The 20774-nt window shown below is 37.1% G+C and overlaps 1 protein-coding gene and 1 non-coding gene across 2 annotated transcripts; one reads left to right on the top strand and one right to left on the bottom strand.

Annotated features, from left to right (window-relative positions):
• Positions 1–429: 429 nt before the first annotated feature.
• LOC142544333 (uncharacterized) lies at positions 430–12262 on the bottom strand. Its single transcript, XM_075651391.1, has 9 exons — positions 12192–12262; positions 5526–5727; positions 5098–5378; positions 4302–4941; positions 3149–3473; positions 2091–2539; positions 1729–2019; positions 900–1428; positions 430–788 (listed from the first exon to the last, which is right to left on the bottom strand). Exons 1-9 carry the CDS (start codon positions 12260–12262, stop codon positions 430–432), a joined length of 3147 nt encoding a protein of 1048 aa, XP_075507506.1.
• On the top strand, positions 5107–5213 carry LOC142547867 (small nucleolar RNA R71). The gene has a single exon (XR_012820759.1). It is a non-coding gene; the product is annotated as a small nucleolar RNA R71 (small nucleolar RNA).
• Positions 12263–20774: the final 8512 nt, after the last annotated feature.

Genomic DNA, 20774 nt, shown 5'->3' with positions numbered 1-20774 from the left:
ACATCACTCGTATGACCGACCGGCATCAATCTCTTAGACAAGAATGCATACCACCCGAGCGAGAAGTTTTCGGAAAAAAAATTTTTTTGTTAATCTGTGCGACTCGCTAGGGCGGTCGAGCGAGAAGTTCTCGGGGAGAAAAATTTTTAATCTACGCGACTCGCTAGGGCGGTATATTTTTCCCGCCATGGCGAGATGTTTTCGCAAAAGACTTCTTTTTTTTAAAAAAAAAAAAACGAGTACCCGCTGGAGCTGACTGACCGCCCGAACGAGAAGTGTTCGGGAAAAAAATTTGAATGCAATGCCATGCAACTACCTAAATGCAAATGATGCGATTAATAACTAAAAAAAAAATATAATCAAAATCAATATAAGGAGTAGAAGTAGTTCTCAATTTATAGTCTAGAGCTCGACTCTTCACCCATGTCCTCAATGACTGTCATGGAGCCGAGTGACTCCAATTTGTGGCTCAATTGTGCCACCGATATAGTGCTTCAATCTTTGAGCATTCACAGTAAATGTCCCGTCCTTGCCATCATGCAACACCACTGCACCCGATGGGAACACCTTGGCTATAGTGAATGGTCCTGACCACCTTGACTTTAGCTTGCCCGGAAAGAGTCGTAAGCGAGAATTGTATACCAACACCGCTTCACCCACTTTGAATTCCCTTCTTATAATGTGTTTGTCATGGGCTCGTTTGGTGCGTTCCTTGTAAGATAGTGCAAGATCATAAGCTCTTCCCCGAAACTCATCTAACTGATTCAACTGCAGCAATCGTTTTTCACCTGCAAGAGCAAAATCAAAGTTTAGTGCTTTGGTCGCCCAATATGCTCTATGCTCTAATTCGACTGGTAGATGACATGCTTTACCAAAAAGCAACCTATATGGTGTAGTGCCTATAGGTGTTTTAAAAGCAGTACGATACGCCCACAAAGCATCATCTAACTGAATGGACCAGTCCTTCCTATTCACATTAACGGTCTTCTCTAAAATCCTCTTAATTTCTCGATTGGATACTTCAACTTGTCCACTAGTTTGTGGATGGTATGGAGTGGAAACCTTGTGGGTGACACCATATTTGCCCAACAGTTTATCAAAAATTTTGTTGCAAAAATGGGTGCCACCATCGTTTATGATTGCACGTGGTGCACCAAATCGATTAAAAATATGTTTTTTCAAAAATTTTAACACCACTTGTGCATCATTAGTGGCACAAGCCTCTGCCTCCACCCATTTAGATACATACTCCACTGCCACCAGAATAAATTTCTTTGCAAAAGATGCAGGAAAAGGACCCATAAAATCAATCCCCCACACATCAAATATTTCACACTCAATAATGTTATTTAAAGGCATCTCATGACGGTTGGAAATATTACCTGTGCGTTGGCATCTATCACAATTGAGAACATACAAACGAGCATCCTTAAAAAGAGTTGGCCAATAGAAGCCACATTCAAGTACCTTAGATGCCGTCCGTATGGGTCCAAAGTGACCACCTACCTCACGGTCATGACAATGGTTCAGAATTTGATTGGTTTCCTCCTCCGCCACACATCTTCTTATCATGGAGTCTGCACAAATCTTAAACAAGAACGGTTCCTCCCAAAAATAATATTTCACGTCTGAAAAGAATTTCTTTCTTTGGTGAAACAATAAATTAGGTGGAGGTGTGCCAGTGACAAGAAAATTTGCAAAATCGGCATACCAAGGGTACGCATTTACCTCAAGCAATTGTTCATCAGGAAACCAGTCATCAATATCATCGTCACTGCCCTTAATTGTAACATGCTCAAGCCTAGACAGGTGGTCAGCAACTACATTTTCCACACCCTTTTTATCTCGAATTTCGAGATCAAATTCTTGCAATAATAAAATCCACCTAATTAACCTAGGTTTCGCATCTTTCTTAGCAAGCAAGTATTTTAGGGCAGAATGATCTGTATACACAGTTGCTTTAGACAGAACAAGGTATGAATGAAATTTGTCGAAAGCAAATACTATAGCAAGCAATTCCTTTCAGTAGTAGCGTAATTCAATTGAGCATCATTTAAAGTCTTACTTGCATAGTAGATGGTATGAAATACCTTGTTCTTCCTTTGACCCAGCACCGCACCAACAGCTGTATCACTAGCATCGCACATCACCTCAAACGATAGCTCCCAATCAAGGACAGTCAGAACAGGTGCTGTCACCAAGCTTTCCTTGAGTATCTCGAATGCATGCAGACAAGTAGAATCAAAATTAAATTCAGCATCTTTCATCAACAAAGAGGATAAAGGTTTAGCAATTTTGGAAAAATCTTTAATGAAACGCCTATAAAAACCAGCATGCCCTAGGAAACTTCTAACTCCTTTTATTGATGAAGGTGGGGGTAAGTTTTTGATTACTTCCACCTTGGCTTTGTCAACCTCAATTCCATTCTCCGATACCTTGTGTCCTAACACAATCCCCTCTTGAAACATAAAATGACACTTCTCCCAATTCAACACCAAATTGCTCTCCTCACATCTAACTAACACCAAGTTCAAATTCTCTAAACATTCATTAAATGAGGAGCCAAAAATAGAGAAGTCATCCATAAAGATTTCAAGGAAATTTTCAGTCATGTCATGAAAGATAGCGGTCATGCATCTTTGAAATGTTGCAGGTGCATTGCATAAACCAAAGGGCATACGCCTAAACGCAAAAGTACCATAAGGGCAAGTGAAAGTAGTTTTCTCTTGGTCCTCAGGTGCAATTGTGATTTGATTGTATCCCGAATATCCATCTAAAAAGCAATAAAATTCATGACCTGCTAATCGTTCAATCATTTGATCGATAAATGGCAAGGGAAAGTGATCTTTACGGGTTGCATCATTCAATTTCCTATAATCTATGCATACACGCCAACCCGTAATAGTTCTAGTGGGAATCAACTCATTTTTTTCATTAGCAATAACAGTAATCCCACCCTTTTTAGGCACACATTGTACATGACTTACCCACGCACTATCAGAGATAGGATAGATAATACCTGCATCCAGAAGTTTAATTGTTTCAGCTTTTACTACCTCTTGCATCTTTGGATTGAGTCTCCTTTGTGGTTGTGCTAGAGGTGAGTATTTATCTTCCATCAGAATTTTGTGCATGCAGATCGAAGGACTTATCCCTTTTATGTCCGAAACCTTCCAAGCGAACGCTCCTTTATGCTCCTTGAGGACTCCCAAGAGCTTACTCTCCATATCATCTGTCAAAGAAGAGGAAATAATAACAGGCAATTTATTATTTTCTCCTTGATATACGTACTTGAGATGTGGAGGTAATGGTTTGAGCTCCAAAGTAGGTGGCTCCTCTAGGCTTGACTTTTGAGGCATTAAATCTTTTCTGTCTCCCAATTCCTCTAGTCTAAGCCTCACTTGCTTTCTCCAAGGTGGAATGGCATTCAAATGAGCTACCATCTCCATCTTTTCCTCGTCTAGCTCGTCCTCCTGCTTTTCAGTAGTGAGAGTGGCCTCCAATGGTTCTTTCAATCCATCCTGCACAAAATCACAAACAAGCGAATCCAAGACATCAATACTAAAGCAACTATCATTGTGCATTGTGTGCTTGAGAGTATTGAAAACATCAAAAATAATTTCTTCTTCTCCAACTCTCAGTCTCAATTTCCCCTCCTCAACATCAATCAGTGCTTTCCCTGTAGCCAGAAACGGTCTCCCTAGGATTAAAGGCATCTCTAAATCTTCCTCCATGTCAAGTACCACAAAGTCTGCAGGAAAAATAAACTTATCCACTTTCACCAGAACATCTTCGATAATCCCACGTGGATACTTGACAGATCTGTCAGCCAGCTGCAACGACATCCTAGTTGGCTTGGGTTCACCTAATCCCAGTCTCCTAAACACAGAAAAAGGCATCAGATTAATGCTCGCACCAAGATCACATAGAGCTTTATGAAAATTAATGTCACCAATAATGCAAGGTATCGAGAAACTCCCTGGATCTTTTTGCTTCGGAGGCATCTTGTTTTGAACTAAAGCGGAGCAATTTTCGGTCAAATTCACCGTCATATGATCTTCTAGCTTCCGCTTATTTGCTAAGATATCTTTCAAGAATTTTGCATAACTTGGCATATTCAATAAAGCATCAGCAAAAGGAATGTTAATATGCAATTTTTTAAATATCTCAAGAAATTTACCAAATTGTGCATCTAATTTAGCTTTCTTCATTGCTGCAGGAAAAGGTGGAGGGATAACAATTTTATTCTGTGCAATAGGTGTAGATGTAGAGTTAGAAGACTTACCTCCTCGATTTTTCACCTCATCCTCACCGTGCTTGGTCTTTTCCTCATTAGACCCGAGTGTTTTTCCACTACGCAATTCCACCGCCTTCACATGTTCTCTTGGGTTAGTTTCCGTGTTGCTTGGTAAAGTTCCTTGCTCCCTATTAGCAATCAGCTTAGCCAATTGTCCAATTTGATTCTCTAACCCCTTTATGGATGCATCTTGGTTCTGAAATCTCGTCTCTGTTGCAGAAATAAATTTAGTCATCATTTGCTCTAAATTGGACTTCTCCTCCCGAGACGGTTCTGGCTTGAATCCTTGGTTCATCACATATGGTGGACCTCTTTGTTGGCGATGTTGGTTGTTTTGACCTTCCCATGAAAAGTTTGGGTGATTCCTCCATCCCGAATTATATGTGTTCGAGTAAGGGTCATTTCTAGGACGGTTCTGGAATCCCACTTGTTTTACCGGTGCTCCCTCAAGCACATAGAATGGATTGCCATCTTGGCAATCCTGCATATCATGCTCACCCCCACACTTATCACAGAAAATTTCTTGCAGACGCATAGCCGACCCACTCATGCTCATCCCATCAATCTTTCTATTCAAAGCCTCTAACTGTGCTGAAACCGCCGACAGATCATTAACTTGATTAACTCCAGCACCTTGTCTCTGCCTATCAGACTGAGGATGATAGCTACTAGCAGCCATCTCCTCCAATAACTCATATCCTTCCTCCGCCGTCTTTCTCAGTAAGTTACCACAGGCAGCAGCATCTATCATAGTACGGTTAGGAGTAAGCAGACCGTAGTAGAAAGTTTGAACAACTAACCCAAGAGGCAGCTCATGGTGTGGACATCTTCTCAACAAGTCCTTGTAGCGCTCCCATGCCTCGTAAAGTGACTCTTGCTCATATTGAGCAAAAGTAGTAATGTCGGCTCTGAGCTTCATAGTCTTCGACGGAGGAAAGTACTTGATCAGGAACGCCTTTGCCATATCTTCCCATGTAGTAATAGACCCTACAGGCAAACAGTTTAACCACGACTTAGCTTTATCTCTCAGTGAAAATGGAAATAAACGCAAACGAACAGCGTCATCAGACACGCCATTAAACTTAAAAGTATCACAAATTTCAAGAAAGTCAGCTATATGAGAATTAGGGTCGTCAAGTGCACTTCCCCCAAATTGGACAGTGTTCTGAATCATCTGAATGATAGCTGGCTTGATCTCAAACTGATTAGCTCGGATGACTGGTCTTACGATGCTTGGACGTGCTCCATCAAGAGACGGCTGTGCATAATCCAACATCGGTATACGCCTTGGCTCCTCTCTTTGTTGATCGCCTTCCATTCTTTCCTTCGCTCTTTGCTGCTGTAGTCGACGTCTAGCTGTGCGTTCGATCTCGGGGTCAAAAGGCTCAAGCTTAAACTCGAGTGATCTTTGCATGCACCACAAGAAAAATCTGCAACACAATAAGAGTATCAAATAACAATAAAATAAATAATACTAAAGAATTTAAATGAAAAATAAAAAATTGTGAATCAACAGTCCCCGGCAACGGCGCCAAAAACTTGATCGAGCAAAACTTGCACAGTGAATAATCCCAAAATTTATTTTATAAATGAAAGCTCAATTTAAATATCGCAAGTGCACGATAGTCAAGTTATAATAAACGTAAGTGAATACGAGTATCGTTCCACAAGGACTGAGTTACACTATTTTTTATTTTCAAGTAAAATTTCTTTAGCAACGATAAATTGAGTTGATGATTAAACTAATGTAAAGTAAACAATTAAAATAATTAAATTGCAAAGAAAACGTGTTCAAGAACGCAATGATTAATTTGGATTAAATCAAATGAGAAATGAATTGGTTGGGAATTATCAGTTCACCTACCACTCGTGTTTAAATAATTACACTCGACTTTTACTCGTGCGTTCGACGGAATTCCCTAGACTAATTAATATACTCTGTCTGTCGAGCTATATTAATACTAATAAAAAACATGCAGTACTCAAGTGTCCTCAAATATTTAACAGTTCAAGATTGCATTACATTCTATGGAATCCACTAGCTTTCATTCGGGTGAACTATCACTATCGACACGTACCCAATTCCGTATATCTACTAAAATTGTAAATCCGTGGTTTATACTATTTGATCCTATTGTTAACTATTCTATCGAACTCATCAACAACATGAAATAATCAAAGGAAATTAGCTAGGCTTCGATTGAAACACGAAAGAACAATAGCATAAACAATTCACTAATGAAAACGTCGAGAAATAATGTTAAACACCGAGTACGGGATAGGATCTCCTCAAATCCCAACAAATCTAGAGTTTAGCTACTGAAATTCATGATAAAAACCAACAATCAATGTAAGAAATAAAATACTGAATAATGAAAATACTAAAGATGACGATGGATGACGGCCACGACGCGTGGAAATCTCGAGGTCTTCGAAATCTTCTTTGCTCCTAGCCTCCTCTCCAAGAAAAATGATGAAAAGTCTGATAAAAGATGAAAAACGGCTGTTTTTCTCGTATGTTAGGTTATGGTGTAGGATAGAGTCCCTAGAAATTTGGAAACAAATCTTTCTCAATCTCGCTTCTCGCTAGGGCGGTATATTTTGACCGCCCTAGCGTGAGGTCCTCGAATAAGCTTCCTCGAGCATGTCCCTGGTTTCGCTGGGACGGTCACTTTTGACCGCCCTAGCGAGACACTTGCGCAAAATAATCCTCGGCCAGACCACAATGCTCGCTGGGGCGGTCACTTTTGACCGCCCTAGCGAATCCTCTTCGACATTATGCCAAAGTTTCTCCCACTCTTTGGTTCAATTCCTACAAAACCACCACAAAATGCACGAGGTCAGTCAAATGCTAAATAATGCTAAAAAGATGCAAAATTAAACTAAACAAACTAATATGATGCATGAATGCGACTCAAAACCAACACTAAAAACACGTAAAAACGAGTCCTATCACTATCCCATCCGGTACTGGTGATTTTATGGTTTATTGCGACGCCTCTCACAGAGGGTTGGGATGTGTTCTGATGCAATGAGGGCATGTTATTGCTTATGCCTCAAGACATCTTAAACCACATGAGACCCGTTATCCAATTCATGACCTGGAATTGGCAGCCATTGTCTTTGCATTAAAGATATGGCGACACTATCTTTATGGTGAGAAGTTTGAGATATATTCTGATCATAAGAGTTTAAAATATCTGTTTTCACAATCTGAATTGAATATGAGGCAACGAAGATGGCTTGATTTGCTTAAGGATTTTGATTGTGAAATCAAATACTATCCAGGAAAGTCTAATGCAGCAGCTGATGCACTAAGTCGAAAGGTATGTTCTTTATCCTTGTCGACTATCGGTGTTTCAAATTTGATAGAAGACTGCTGTTTGTCTGGATTAGCATTTGAAACAGATTATAGACCGTTGAAACTTTATACGGTGCAAGTAGAACCAGAACTGATTATGAGGATTAAAGCGGCTCAAAAAGTTGATCAGAATGTACAGAAATCAGTATCGATGATCAGAACAGAACATCGATCGGAATATCAGGTACGTGATAACGTATTGTATGTAAATAATCGTTTGGTTGTGCCGAATGTTTCAGATTTGAGACGACAGATATTGTCAGAAGCGCACAACAGTCGATTCAGTATTCATCCTGGTGGCAGAAAGATGTATAATGATTTGAAAAGACAGTTCTGGTGGAAACAAATGAAGACTGACATTGCCGAATTTGTTTCCAAATGTCTGAATTTCCAGCAGGTGAAAGCAGAAAGAAAGAAACCAGGAGGTTTATTACAGAGTTTGTCCATTCCTGAATGGAAATGGGATCACATTTCCATGGATTTTGTGACGCAGCTACCGCGTTCCTCCCGAGGTTGTGATGCGATTTGGGTCGTGATTGAAAGATTGACCAAATCCGCATGTTTTATTCCGTACAAGATGACGTACAGATTTGACCAGATGGCAGAGATCTATGTCAGAGAAGTGGTCAGATTGCACGGAGTGCCGAAGTCAATTGTATCATATCGTGATCCTCGATTTACTTCGCACTTCTGGCAGAGCTTGCAGCAGGCTCTCGGTACGAAGTTACATCTGAGTACCGCATATCATCCACAGATCGACGGACAGTCATAGCGGATTATCCAGACACTGGAGGATATGCTGAGAGCAGTGGTGCTTGATTTTAGCACTAATTGGCAAGATGCATTGCCACTTTGTGAGTTTTCGTACAACAACAGCTATCAGACGAGTATTGAGATGGCACCATTCGAAGCGTTGTACGGAAAGAAGTGTCGATCCCCTCTCTATTGGGATGATATCTCTGAAGTGCCTGAGATTGGACCTGATATGATTAGAGATATGACAGAAAAAGTGAAGCTAATTCGAAAGAAAATGAAGGCAGCACAAGACAGACAGGCCAAATATGCCAATGTTCGATGTAGACAGTTGGTATTTGAGGTAGGAGACCGAGTATTTTTAAAGATTTCACCTTTCAGAGGAGTTGTCAGATTTGGCAAGAAAGAGGAAACTGTCTCCACGATATATTGGGCCTTATGAGATTCTCGAAAAGATAGGAGATCGTGCCTATCGACTCGCATTACCGCCTTCATTATCCTGGATACATGATGTCTTTCATGTATCGTTATTAAGGAAATACCTTCCTGATGCTTCACATGCTATTCAGCCAGACGAGACCGAACTGGATGAGACGTTGAGCTATGTTGAAAAACCGATTCAAATTATTGATCGTAAAGAAAAACAGCTCAGAACAAAGACCATTCCACTTGTGAAAGTTCAATGGACTCGTCATGGCATTGAAGAAGCCACTTGGGAAACTAAATCAGATATGAGACAAGAGTTCCCAGAGTTATTTCGATAATGTAAATTTTCTTATACAGTTTTGTATATATACTCCTTATTGATACGATTAAATGCATGTGATTTCGAGGACGAAATCGTATCTTAGGGGGGAGAAATGTAATGCCCGAGATTTTATATCGTGCTAAATTACGATTATTGATTTTTAATCGAGATAATTATGAAAGGGCTAACTGAGACACGAAATGAGATCGCGTGTGAAAATTGATGTGCGAGGACAGTAGCATTGGCGCACATGCTCGACCGGATGCGCGCACATGCGCCAAACAGGCAGAAGACCTCGCGCATATGCGCGGAAGATGTCGCGCATATGCGCGAGCCTATGCAAGTGAGGTCCAGAAGACATCGCGCATATGCGCCAGTAATGTCGCGCATATGCGCTAGCTGCCAAGGGCCGAGACCAGTAGGTCTCGCGCATATGCGCCAGTGGATGTCGCGCATATGCGCGAGACATGCAGATTGAAGATTTGCCACGTTGCCTTGACATGCGAATTGATATATATATATATAGAATTCAGTCTTCGAAGGAAACAAAAAGAAAAAGAAAACCGAAGCCAACCTTTTTGGTTTTGATTTTAGAATAGATCTTGCGAGAAATCCGTCCGTCCAAATTTGAATCCGAGTACGGCACCGTGTTCCTAGCAACGACAGCTATAACAGGACGTAAGTTTTGTTACGTTTTGTTAAGATTTGAAATTATGCTATGTCCAGAATCAGATACGATTCATACATAGTGTTCTTGACACATAGTAGACATCTTAGAATCGAAGTCAGATTAAGAAACGGACTAAATATGGAATTGTTATGAATTTCAAAATGAGATTGACTAGAATTGATATTAGTTTTGTACAGTGGTTGATTGTAAATGATTGGAATTAGTATAGACTGATATTGTATTATCAGTATCGCAAGATTGTACTGTTGTACCGTCAGAATTTGATAAAATATAGATATCGTGATTTGATTAGAATATTGATACAGTATATTGATATTGTCATTGCCAGATTGAACAGTGATAACTTTGAGTCGAGACTTCGATTGTATCAGAGCGACAGAATGAAAGGTATAAATAAATGTTGATTCGGGATTGCACAACTCGAGTTAGGTTTGACTTGAGTTTCCCAAAATCACATACTTTATGTTATTGCATTGATATTTGCAGATTATCAGATTGATCTGTTTAGTCTATTGAATTATAGCAGAGCCAGAGTTTGAGTCTAGGGCAGATCCGCCTAGCTAGGGCAGAACCGCGTAGACTCTAGACTTACGGTGTATCGATGAGCTTAGATGTAGATCGACGTCTATTGTAGACATTCGATACAGCATACCAAAGCCTAAATTAGATCGGGATCCCTAGGTTAGAAATAAGTGGAGATAAGACAATAAGTCATTGACTTAAATACAGATTCGTATTGATTCATGTAGTCAGATTAGATACATGTTTTAATTATTGTTTATGCTGTTATATATGTTTTATATGATTGCATTGATACATTGTTTATACTGGGATATTTATATCTCACCGGAGTTATCCGGCTGTTGTCTTGTCTGTATGTGTGCATGGCAACAGGTGGGACAGGTTCAGGGTCACAGAGGTGAAGAAAGATCGAGTTAGAGTGGAGACTACGGACTTGGACTAGAATTAGGGTTTAAACACTTGTTATATAATTGTTAAACCTTAGTTGAGACTGATTGTATATAGTGCAAGATTTGTACTTTTAATACTGACGTGTATGTTAAGATGTATGTCATTACGTTCCGCATTTTAAAAAAAAAAATTTAGAACCTGTTTATTATAATTAATTAAATTAGTCTCAATGACGATTAATAAGATGATTAGCGTACGGGTCCCCACATCCATAGTGAAAAATGAAATTAAAATATATAATGTTATTATTATTCTAGTATCCAGCAATTAATCCACTCTACTAGTTTCACTTATATATGAAAGAAAAAATCTGATCATTAAATAAATCTCATCATGCATCAACATCAATTTCAACTCCTGCAACATCATCTCGAACCCAAACGACTTCTTCATGTTCATTCTCGTCTTCAGGATTACAAATAAAACTTTGAAGATATGTATCAACATCTGCCATAGGTTGCATTTTATACTTTGCTCGTACATCGGTGGTGATAATTACATGCCAATTACAATCAACTGGATCTTCCACATAAAAAACTTGCATGGCTTGGGATGCTAATATACAAAGTATGGTTGTTTCATAAACATCCATTGTGGAAGATTATAAGGCATTAAAATGATTGGCCACGTACTATGCGCCACACTCATATTTTTGAATGGATTAAATCCATCTGAAGCTAATCCTAGCCTTATGTTTCGAGGATCCTTTACGAATTCAAGGTGGTTATGGTCAAACATTTGCCAATCTGGGGAATCAGCTGGGTGTCTCATGTAACCGTCTTTCGTGCGAGATTCAGAATGCCATCTCATATGGACTTCTGTTTTGCAGGACATGAACAAACGTTGTAACCTAGTCTTTATTGAAAAATACCATAAGACCTTGCATGCAACTTTCCTCTTGTCACCAATAGGATCATTTTCAGATGTTTCTCATCTAGGCTCGTTGCATGTTTTGCATCGAACTCTTTCTTCGTCCAACCTCCAGTATAAAGTGCAATCATTAGGACAAGCATCGATCTTTTCATAACCAAGTCCTAATTGCTTCATCAATTTCTCTACTTCATAGTATGACTTTGGTAAATTTTTCATGGCATTTTGAAATGCTTCTCTCAACAAATCCAAAAGCATATTGTAGTTTCCATCATATAAGGATACAACGATCTATTGGTTTTTTTTTTTTAGGATAAATAGTTTGTGTCCACAATCAAAAAAAGTTAGAAACTCCCACGGTCATCTTATTTTGCAAACAGTGGTAATCACATTTATTTTAAAAAGTAAATGTCATCTTGTGTTAATTTACATGTACATCTATAATGACTATTTGATTTTATACATCAAATTGGATCTCCAAACTATTTTTGAGTTCAACCTTGTTTTAGCTTTTGGCTTCTGCAATGAACTTTCAGCTTGCAGCTTAACTAGCTTGTGAGTTCCCAACATTTTTATAAGAGAATACCACATAATAAATTAAAAAAGAAAAGCAAAAAACTTATTCATACATCATTATATTTTAAACAAATAAAAATTATGTATAAAAATAAGATAACCTAAATTTTACTTCTATTTTGATTTGTTACTCCTAATAGCATCATTTTAGTTTACCGATAACGAATAATGTTTACCACTGCAAAAATTACGGGGATCGACAAAGTAAAGCTCTTCGAAATTTTTTAAGATAGATTACGCCCCCCAAAACTCTTCGAAATTACGCACCCAAAAGCTCTTCGAAATTTTTTTCAACTACTGGTAAAGCTACAAGGAGCTCCACTACAGATATTACAAGGATCTACAAGGTAAAGCTCTTCTCCGGTATGAGGATCTACAAGGAGCTCCACTACTGGTATTAGCCAACAAACAGGTAAAGCTATTATTTCCATCCCACATAGCAATAATACTAGTAAATAATGGAACAAAATCTGAGACTGAAATCGACGCCAGCAACAAACTAGCAACAAAAAATCGAAACGATAAATAGACTGAAATCGATGCCAGTAACAAATCGATAAAATCCCAAAAAATGTAACAATAAGTAGACTGAAATCGACGCCAGCAACAAATCGACGTCATCGACAAACCAGCAACAAAATTAATTTGAAGGAAGTTACAAAAATTAAACCAGCAACAAAAACGAAACCAGGCAACAATATGAGAAACCAGAAGTTACACAAAAAAATGAAATGTGGAAACACCCAAAATCGACACCCTTCAAAACATATACCACAAGCAGCAACAATCATCGAGAAATCAGCAAAAATCCGAAGCATAAATCAGCATAAATCCGAAGCGAAAACCCAAAAATGTCATACCTGAAGGGCAATTGCGGAGGTCGCGGGAGACTGAAAGTGAAGGAAATGTAGCGAGGCTGCTGAAGCGAGGTTTATAAGGGTTATGGGATGGGTTTTGGACCTATATGTGTATGTATTAGACTTTTACAGTTGTTAGACTAAATTTAAAAAGTGTATTTTAATTCAGTAAATAAAATTAGAGTTTTAGTCTCCCTTTCAAATTAAATTAAATCTTTAAAATGTTATTTTGTTTTATTTTTTAAAATTCATGATCTAGTGGCTATTCCAGATTTTAGGCGCTACACTTTAAAAATCGAGGGAAATTAAAAATTAACTATCGGTTCATCTTTTACAAAGTAATTAAGGGAAATTAAAAGTTAAGTATGGTTTTTTTTTTCTTCACTAAATATAAATTTAAAAGTTTTTTAACGTTTTACTTCATCAAAACTACTCTGTCGGAGTAAAATGTTACAAAAAATTAGATTTTTTTCCTTTTAATTAAATTTTTTCCTTTTAATTAGATTTTTTTTAGTTTTTTAATTATTATTTACAATGTTTTTTCAAACTCGTTAGACGCCCATTTTTCGCATCGTGCAATAATATGCATGCCGTGAATAATAATATTGACGGCGTGCGATTAATGTACGCTGTTGAGAAGACGGCGTGGAGAGCAGGATGAAGATTTTAGGAAGAAAAATAGATAAATAAATGTGGGAATATTTGGGTTGGATAAATATTGAAGGACCATATAAAAAATACATCAATTAAAAATGTCAGGATAACTAATCTAATATGTTTTTTTTTTATTTTAAGCATTATTAATTTTTTACAAGTGTCATTATTAAGTATTTGTAATAATATTTAATTGAAAGTGTCTACAAAAAAGTATCACAATAGCCATTTATTTTCGTAGTGCACGAGCTCTTTTTTTGCTTGGTTATCACTTGTTGCATATTTACTCCATCTAATTTCTTATGTGTGTTCTTCTTTAAAGCATACAAATTTTTCCAGATAACGTTGTTTGTTTTCTTACTTTTCTTGATATTGCTCATTCTCGCACTAAAACCAGATGCTAGAACGGTAGATGGCCGCTCACCTACCGCTTGAAGTTTTTTAAAAAAAATTGTTTATTTTTAACCATTTTACAAGAGTATTAATTGCTCAAGATTTATTCATCACCCAATAAACATCGATCCAAGACAACTTCTCGAACCAAAAGTCAACCTGTTAAATATTATTCATTATTCCTCGAAATCATATTAATAAAATAAAGTTGACCATTTTGGCTTCTAGTTTTAGAAATAATAATTAATTTTAACGAGTAAACATATTTTAAGATTAACCCACGGATCGAGCCACTTGTTTTCCCGCATAAGCACCGGCCTTCGTGGTTCTTTGTCAGATTCTTCACCAAATTATTAAGAAAACTATACATTTTTTCTTCTCTGTGTTTGGATAATGGCGGCTTGTTTGTGGGCACATTGGAAGCAAAACACAAAAACATAGGATTATACTTATTTTTGTACCATCATTAGATTTATTTTACGCCATTATTTTGATTAAACTAAGCAACTTTAGGGATTAGGTGCACACGAACTTGATTTAAAAACTGTGCATGCAAATGCAAATATGCCAAATTTTTTATTTGCAACAATTAGGTGAGGTTGGGAGCGGAATCTATCTGTTTATTGAATAGAAAATGGAACAAGTAGGGAATTAGCTTAGATCAAAATATTAATAATTACATCCTGGCATATGCAAATGAACACAATGTAAAGTGATACTTCATAGAAAGGCTCACTACTCCTGGCTCATCCCTAGCTCAAATAGAGGACAGACCCATCAAGGGCCCGTGTATTCTCCTATAAATATCATGTTTGAGTGTTCAGTTGATGGATTCAATATATTGTTTTCAGCAGCACCCTTAGCTGCTCTCCACTTATATTCTCAGTCTTTGACTTGAGCGTCGGAGAGGGTTAGCCGGGACACCCTCCTGGCCCCCTTCTAACGGTCTTATTCGTGATTTCAGACTCAGGATAATTTCAAAACTTACGTCTGAACTAGTGACACTTGCTGGAATCGGACCCTAAATTTCCCGTGAGTTTCACTTGGTGCCGTATGTGGGAAATTTGAGCTGAGACGTAGAGATGGAAGGTAGAAGAGGGAGCAGAAGAACTAACACAGAATCGTCGCGTCCTCATATGAGAGCCGAACAACCTCGTCTTGAGATGACACCCGAACAACCTCATCTCAATGAGAATGTGGGGAACTTGACCTTAGAAAAATTGGGCCAGTTCATCACAGGACAGTAGACGAAGCCATGAAGAGGAACCAAGAGTCTATGTTTGCTGAAGGACAAGCCACTCGCCAGGAACGAGATGAGAATGTGGAGGGTCGTCAGAGCGAGGTTGAAGAGACGGGACCCTTCCCAAGTGAAGAGAATCCGGAGATGGAAGATGTAACGCCCCAAAAATTTAAAGGTCCACGCGAACCACATGCATACGATTTATTAAATTCTCTTGTATTTTAATTAAATGATTTAATTGCATTAATTAATTATGTGGTGCATTTTTACATGTTTAAAATATATTTTTCTACATGGTTGCATTAAAATGTATTTTTAAAGGATATTCAAGTTGCGATCGAGTAACGGAGACCGGGGGCTGAAAAATAGAAAAAAAATTTTATTGGTTAATTGTTTTTAAATTATTTAAAATATGGGTGTTGCTTTTTCTTATTTTTGAAAATATTGGGTTTTGAGGTGATTTTATATGCCGGGACGTAATTTTTATCGGTGTTGGATTTTCAACAAAAATACAAACTTTTTAGCAACCCGGCTATTTAATTCACAAACTTATTTTTACCAAAACTATTTTAATATTTTATTTAAATCCTAATTAGACTAATGGGCTTAATTTAATGGCTTAATAGGCCTAAAGCCTTGTTAGTAATTAATTAGTATATAATATATGTTAAGTCTCCTAAAACCCTACAATTCTACACAAACACACGGCCACACTCTTTGAAATTCAGAAAAATTCTCTCCCACAAAAGACAACACACACGGCACCATCTCCACAAATTTAAGAAGAAATTTTCGTGAATTGCCAAGGGAAATTCATAGCCAAGGTTCTTGTCCGTTCTTCGTCATCGTCAACGGTTTTTCGTGAGTAAATTACGCAAAGGCACGCCTATTCTTTCCTTCAAAAACATCATCACATCATATTATATTTTTATGCATGAAAATTTTGGAGAAAACAAGTAGAACCTCAAGGATTTTCGGATTTGTGACTTATGCTAAACTTTTTGCTTGGTTTTTCCTTCAAAAATCATGTGTTTGTATTGTTTAAGGGCTGCCATGATATAGGTTATGAATAAGCATGGTTTATACAAAATATAGAGTCCTAGGATCACACTAAATACGTTTTACAGCATGGGGCAAAACAAGCCGGAAGCATGCTTGGACTGTAGTGCTTCTTGGCTCACGGCTTTGGGTGTGTAAGGGCTAGGCTTTGGCTTGGTTGGGACCAGGGCCTGGCTAGGGACGTGGTAGGATCAAGGGAAGAGTCCTAGCCATGCTAGGACTCGAGACCATGGGCTAGGGAGGAGTCCTTGTTGAGAAGGACTCCACCCGAGAGAAAGCCCAAGGGGCTGTGCAGATTTCAGAAATTTGTGCAGGGAGGAGGGCTCGGCCAGGGGGCTTGGGCTGGGCTAGGTTAGGTCCTTAGGGTCCTAGAAGGATGCTAGAGGGGTTGGTTCAGGGTCTGGTATGGTTTGGTTTAGCTAGGGCCGAGCAAGAACATGAAACCATGAGGAGAAGCCATTAGCGCAGGTTGTTGTGCAGTGTTCAGTGGGTTGCTGCTCACGTCCAAGGGCTTGGGCTAGGTCTGGGCTGGGTCTGGGCATGGTCCAGGGTGGTTTAGGGCAGGTTGGGTCAAGTGGTTATGGGCTGGAAGTGTCCTAGTTAGGCTAGGAGTCCTAAATATCCTAGGAGAAGCACACACGTACACATGCAGGTTTTTGGGCCAAGTTCCAGGACTTTTTTGGAGCGGGCCAGGGCTGTTTTTGGGGCTGGGCTTGGTCAAGAGGGTCCCTAGGTGGGTTGGCTAGGTTTTTGCTCAAAGTGGCTCGGGCGTGGCTCGAGTAAATTGAAAGATGGCTCGACGTGTTCGTCGATGTGTCAAAAACGAAAATTTAAGAAGGAAAAATTGATCCAAGGGTCTATGGGGGTGTCTAACGACTTGGAGGGGTAGAATAAATATTAAAAATGTTATGTGTAAAATTTGGGATCAAAATAACGAGTTTTGGATTTATTCGTGTTTAATTGACGCACGAAACGCTAATTAACGAGTTAATTGAAATGCCTAGTTTTAAGTTTTATAAAATAATGGAAAATTAGGTTTAAGCTTAAATAATTATTATAAGTCTAAGTTTAAATTTGTGAATTTTATATTAAGGTTTGTTTAATTCGTGATTAAAATGCATTAATATGTTATATTTAAATATTAATTTAAAAACCATCGATTTAAGATAAATAAAAATATGAGAAAATTCATGTAAGCTTAAATAATTATTTGTGACATGATAGAGTCAATGAAATTAAGATAATATCAAAAACGTGAAATTTTACGTCCAGGGGTAAAACGGTCTTTTTACACCTAAAAATTAGTAAACGTCATGGCAGTATCCTGAATGCTGTTTTATATGCTAATATGATTATTTTCTATGATTATGGATGTTTATATGTTCATATGTCAATTTTAAATGTTTATAGATTTTTAAGATAATATGTTTGATGTTTTATGATTTAATATGCTAAAATGTTTATTTTAAATATTTATGATTTAAATATTTATTTTAAACGTTTACGATGTTAAAATATTTATAATAAAATGTTCATCGATGTTTATGATTTTTAATATGTTAAGTTATGATTTTTAAATGTCTATGATTTTTATGATTTAAATATGGGCATTTAAAAGACATGTTACATGCTTGGTTTAAAAATAAAAATGATATTATATGCATGTTTTTATTAAGTGATGATAACATGTTGAAGGACGTGAAGGGATTGTGACTACTACATGTTGGAAATATCATGAGGGTTATGGTCCCAGTAGGAGCCCGACGATCGCGTTTCCGTTGATACGAATACGAATGCGATGATATGATTGAAGATGTCGTGAGGGGAGAAGGCCCCGGAGGGAGCCCATTTATGGGAAAAGGCCCCAGAGGGAGCCTCGACGATCGTATTTCCAATGACATGATATGTTAATACGTAGGCTAGTTGACCGGTGAGAGTGTTGCTGGTGTCTCCGCCGCCCAGTACTGTGGTTTCTTTAGATGGATCAATCGCCCAATACGTTTAAGAATACGAGTCACAATCACGATCTGAATTCAACAAACACGAACATGAACATGAATACGAATATGAATATGGATACGAATATGGATATGCATATGAATATGAATACGAATATGAATATGAATATGTTTATATTTTTATGAAAATGTTTTTATGCATCATGAAAATGTTTACGAAAATGTTTAAGTTTAAGTTTATGCATCTTCATGAAAATGATATTTTTAGTACAAGTATTTTTCACCGTTATATGTTAACTGTATTACTTGTTATCAAGAATATGATGTGTTGAGTCTTTAGACTCACTAGGTGTGATTGATGCAGGTGATTATGATAATATGTTAATGGAGGTCTTGATGGTTGATCTGACTGGACTGGAGGTGCACATAACCCGAGGACCGACGCTAGTTTTTCGCACAAGTTATGATTCATGATTTGAAGTTATGTTAAAGATGTCTTTACGACCTTTATTTATGTTACGAGAGATTTTTGAGAGGTTATGGGCTATACTTTTCAAATAATGTTTTTGGGTTTATAAAATAGTTGGTTGTTTTACTTTTAAAATGGTTCCAAAATATTTTATGATTCCGCCGAATGCTACGTGAGGTTCGGAAAAAAAAACTTTCTAATACTTTTTAAGAAAACGAATAAGCAGTCGTTTCAGTTGGTATCAGAGCAAAGGTTCTGTAAAGGGTTGTGCCACCATCAGCGCCGGAAAGATCAGTCGTCAAGCCTCAATTTGTAAGTTTACATGCTTTATATGATTTTATAATGTTACCTGCATAAGTACATGACTTATATGTTTATGTCTAATTTTTAATAGCTTTATGATAATATATGTTTTATATGCTTTAGAATTTTATATGTGATACGATATGAAATAAGAAATTATTTGATTTCAAACGCATGTTGGTTGTGTGATGGAATTGGACTATGTTTATTTTTTGGGTTTTAGTATTGACGTTTTACTTTTTGGGCTATAAGTTAATCGAGAATTGTATGAATATTTTTGGGATACGTAGATTTTCTAAGAAAATATTTATGATTCATGGTTACTAGTTAAATTAATTTTTGGGAATTACTCATAAGTAATAATGATTCGAGGATTTGTAACGACTTTGGGAGTATAGAAATGTATAAATTGGGATTTTAAGTTTTGATGAAGTGTAAGATTGGTTATAGGAATTGATTTTTGGGTAAATAAGTTTAAATTTTCGAAATTTATGTTATGGGAAACCTATAGAAGGGAATAAGAATGCCAAAAACTTATGGGTTAATCGTTGGATTTTCGAAAATAAGGACCAATTAAGATAATTTTTTAGGAAATTAAGAATTTATTTTGCAAATATTAAGGAATTTGGGGACTAGTGTAGCAATAAGCGATAATTAAACGGTTTAAATGATAAGAATTTTAAGGATTTAGACTTTTAAGAATATTTGAAACTTTGGGATACCTTGGTTATAGTTATTATAAGGAATGTTGATCATGGGTTTTTAAGGATGAAACAATATTAGGCTTGAAAATCTAAGTGTTAGTGGATGCGTTTGGGAATTTAAAGTTGAAATTTGATAATTTGATAAATATTTTGGGTTTAAAATAAGGAAAACAAAATACGATAAGTATGGTCATCCATCTTTTAATATTGGGAATTGTAAGAAAAATTGAAATTTGAGGTTGTAATAGTAATAACACTAAGTCATTTGGGTCTTTTTAAGTTGCGATTAGAAAATAAAGATTTAGAAGGTAAAATTAATTGGGATCAAAGAGACGTAAGAACATTCTAGAATTTAAGTTTTATCAGAGTAGCGCAGCAGAAGCGTGGATTTTTGGGATCCTAGAACTAAGCCAAAAATTTGGGTTATTAAAGATAAGCGAATTTCGAGGACGAAATTCAATTTAAGGGGGAGAGATTGTAACGCCCCGAAAATTTAAAGGTCCACGCGAACCACATGCATACGATTTATTAAATTCTCTTGTATTTTAATTAAATGATTTAATTGCATTAATTTTTATGTGGTGCATTTTTACATGTTTAAAATATATTTTTTTACATGGTTGCATTAAAATGTATTTTTAAAGGATATTCGAGTTGCGATCGAGGAACGGAGACCGAGGGCTGAAAAATAGAAAATAATTTTTATTGGTTAATTGTTTTTAAATTATTTAAAAATATGGGTGTTGCTTTTTCTTATTTTTGAAAATATAAGGTTTTGAGGTGATTTTATAAGCCGGGACTTAATTTTTATCGGTGTTGGATTTTCAACAAAAATACAAACTTTTTGGCAATCCGGCTATTTAATTCAC

The sequence above is a fragment of the Primulina tabacum genome, chromosome 5 (assembly GCF_025594145.1).
Source record: "Primulina tabacum isolate GXHZ01 chromosome 5, ASM2559414v2, whole genome shotgun sequence".
In the NCBI taxonomy this organism is placed as follows: Eukaryota; Viridiplantae; Streptophyta; class Magnoliopsida; order Lamiales; family Gesneriaceae; genus Primulina; species Primulina tabacum.
Note: the sequence above shows the minus strand (reverse complement) of the source record. Positions and strands in the feature narration are given on the sequence as shown.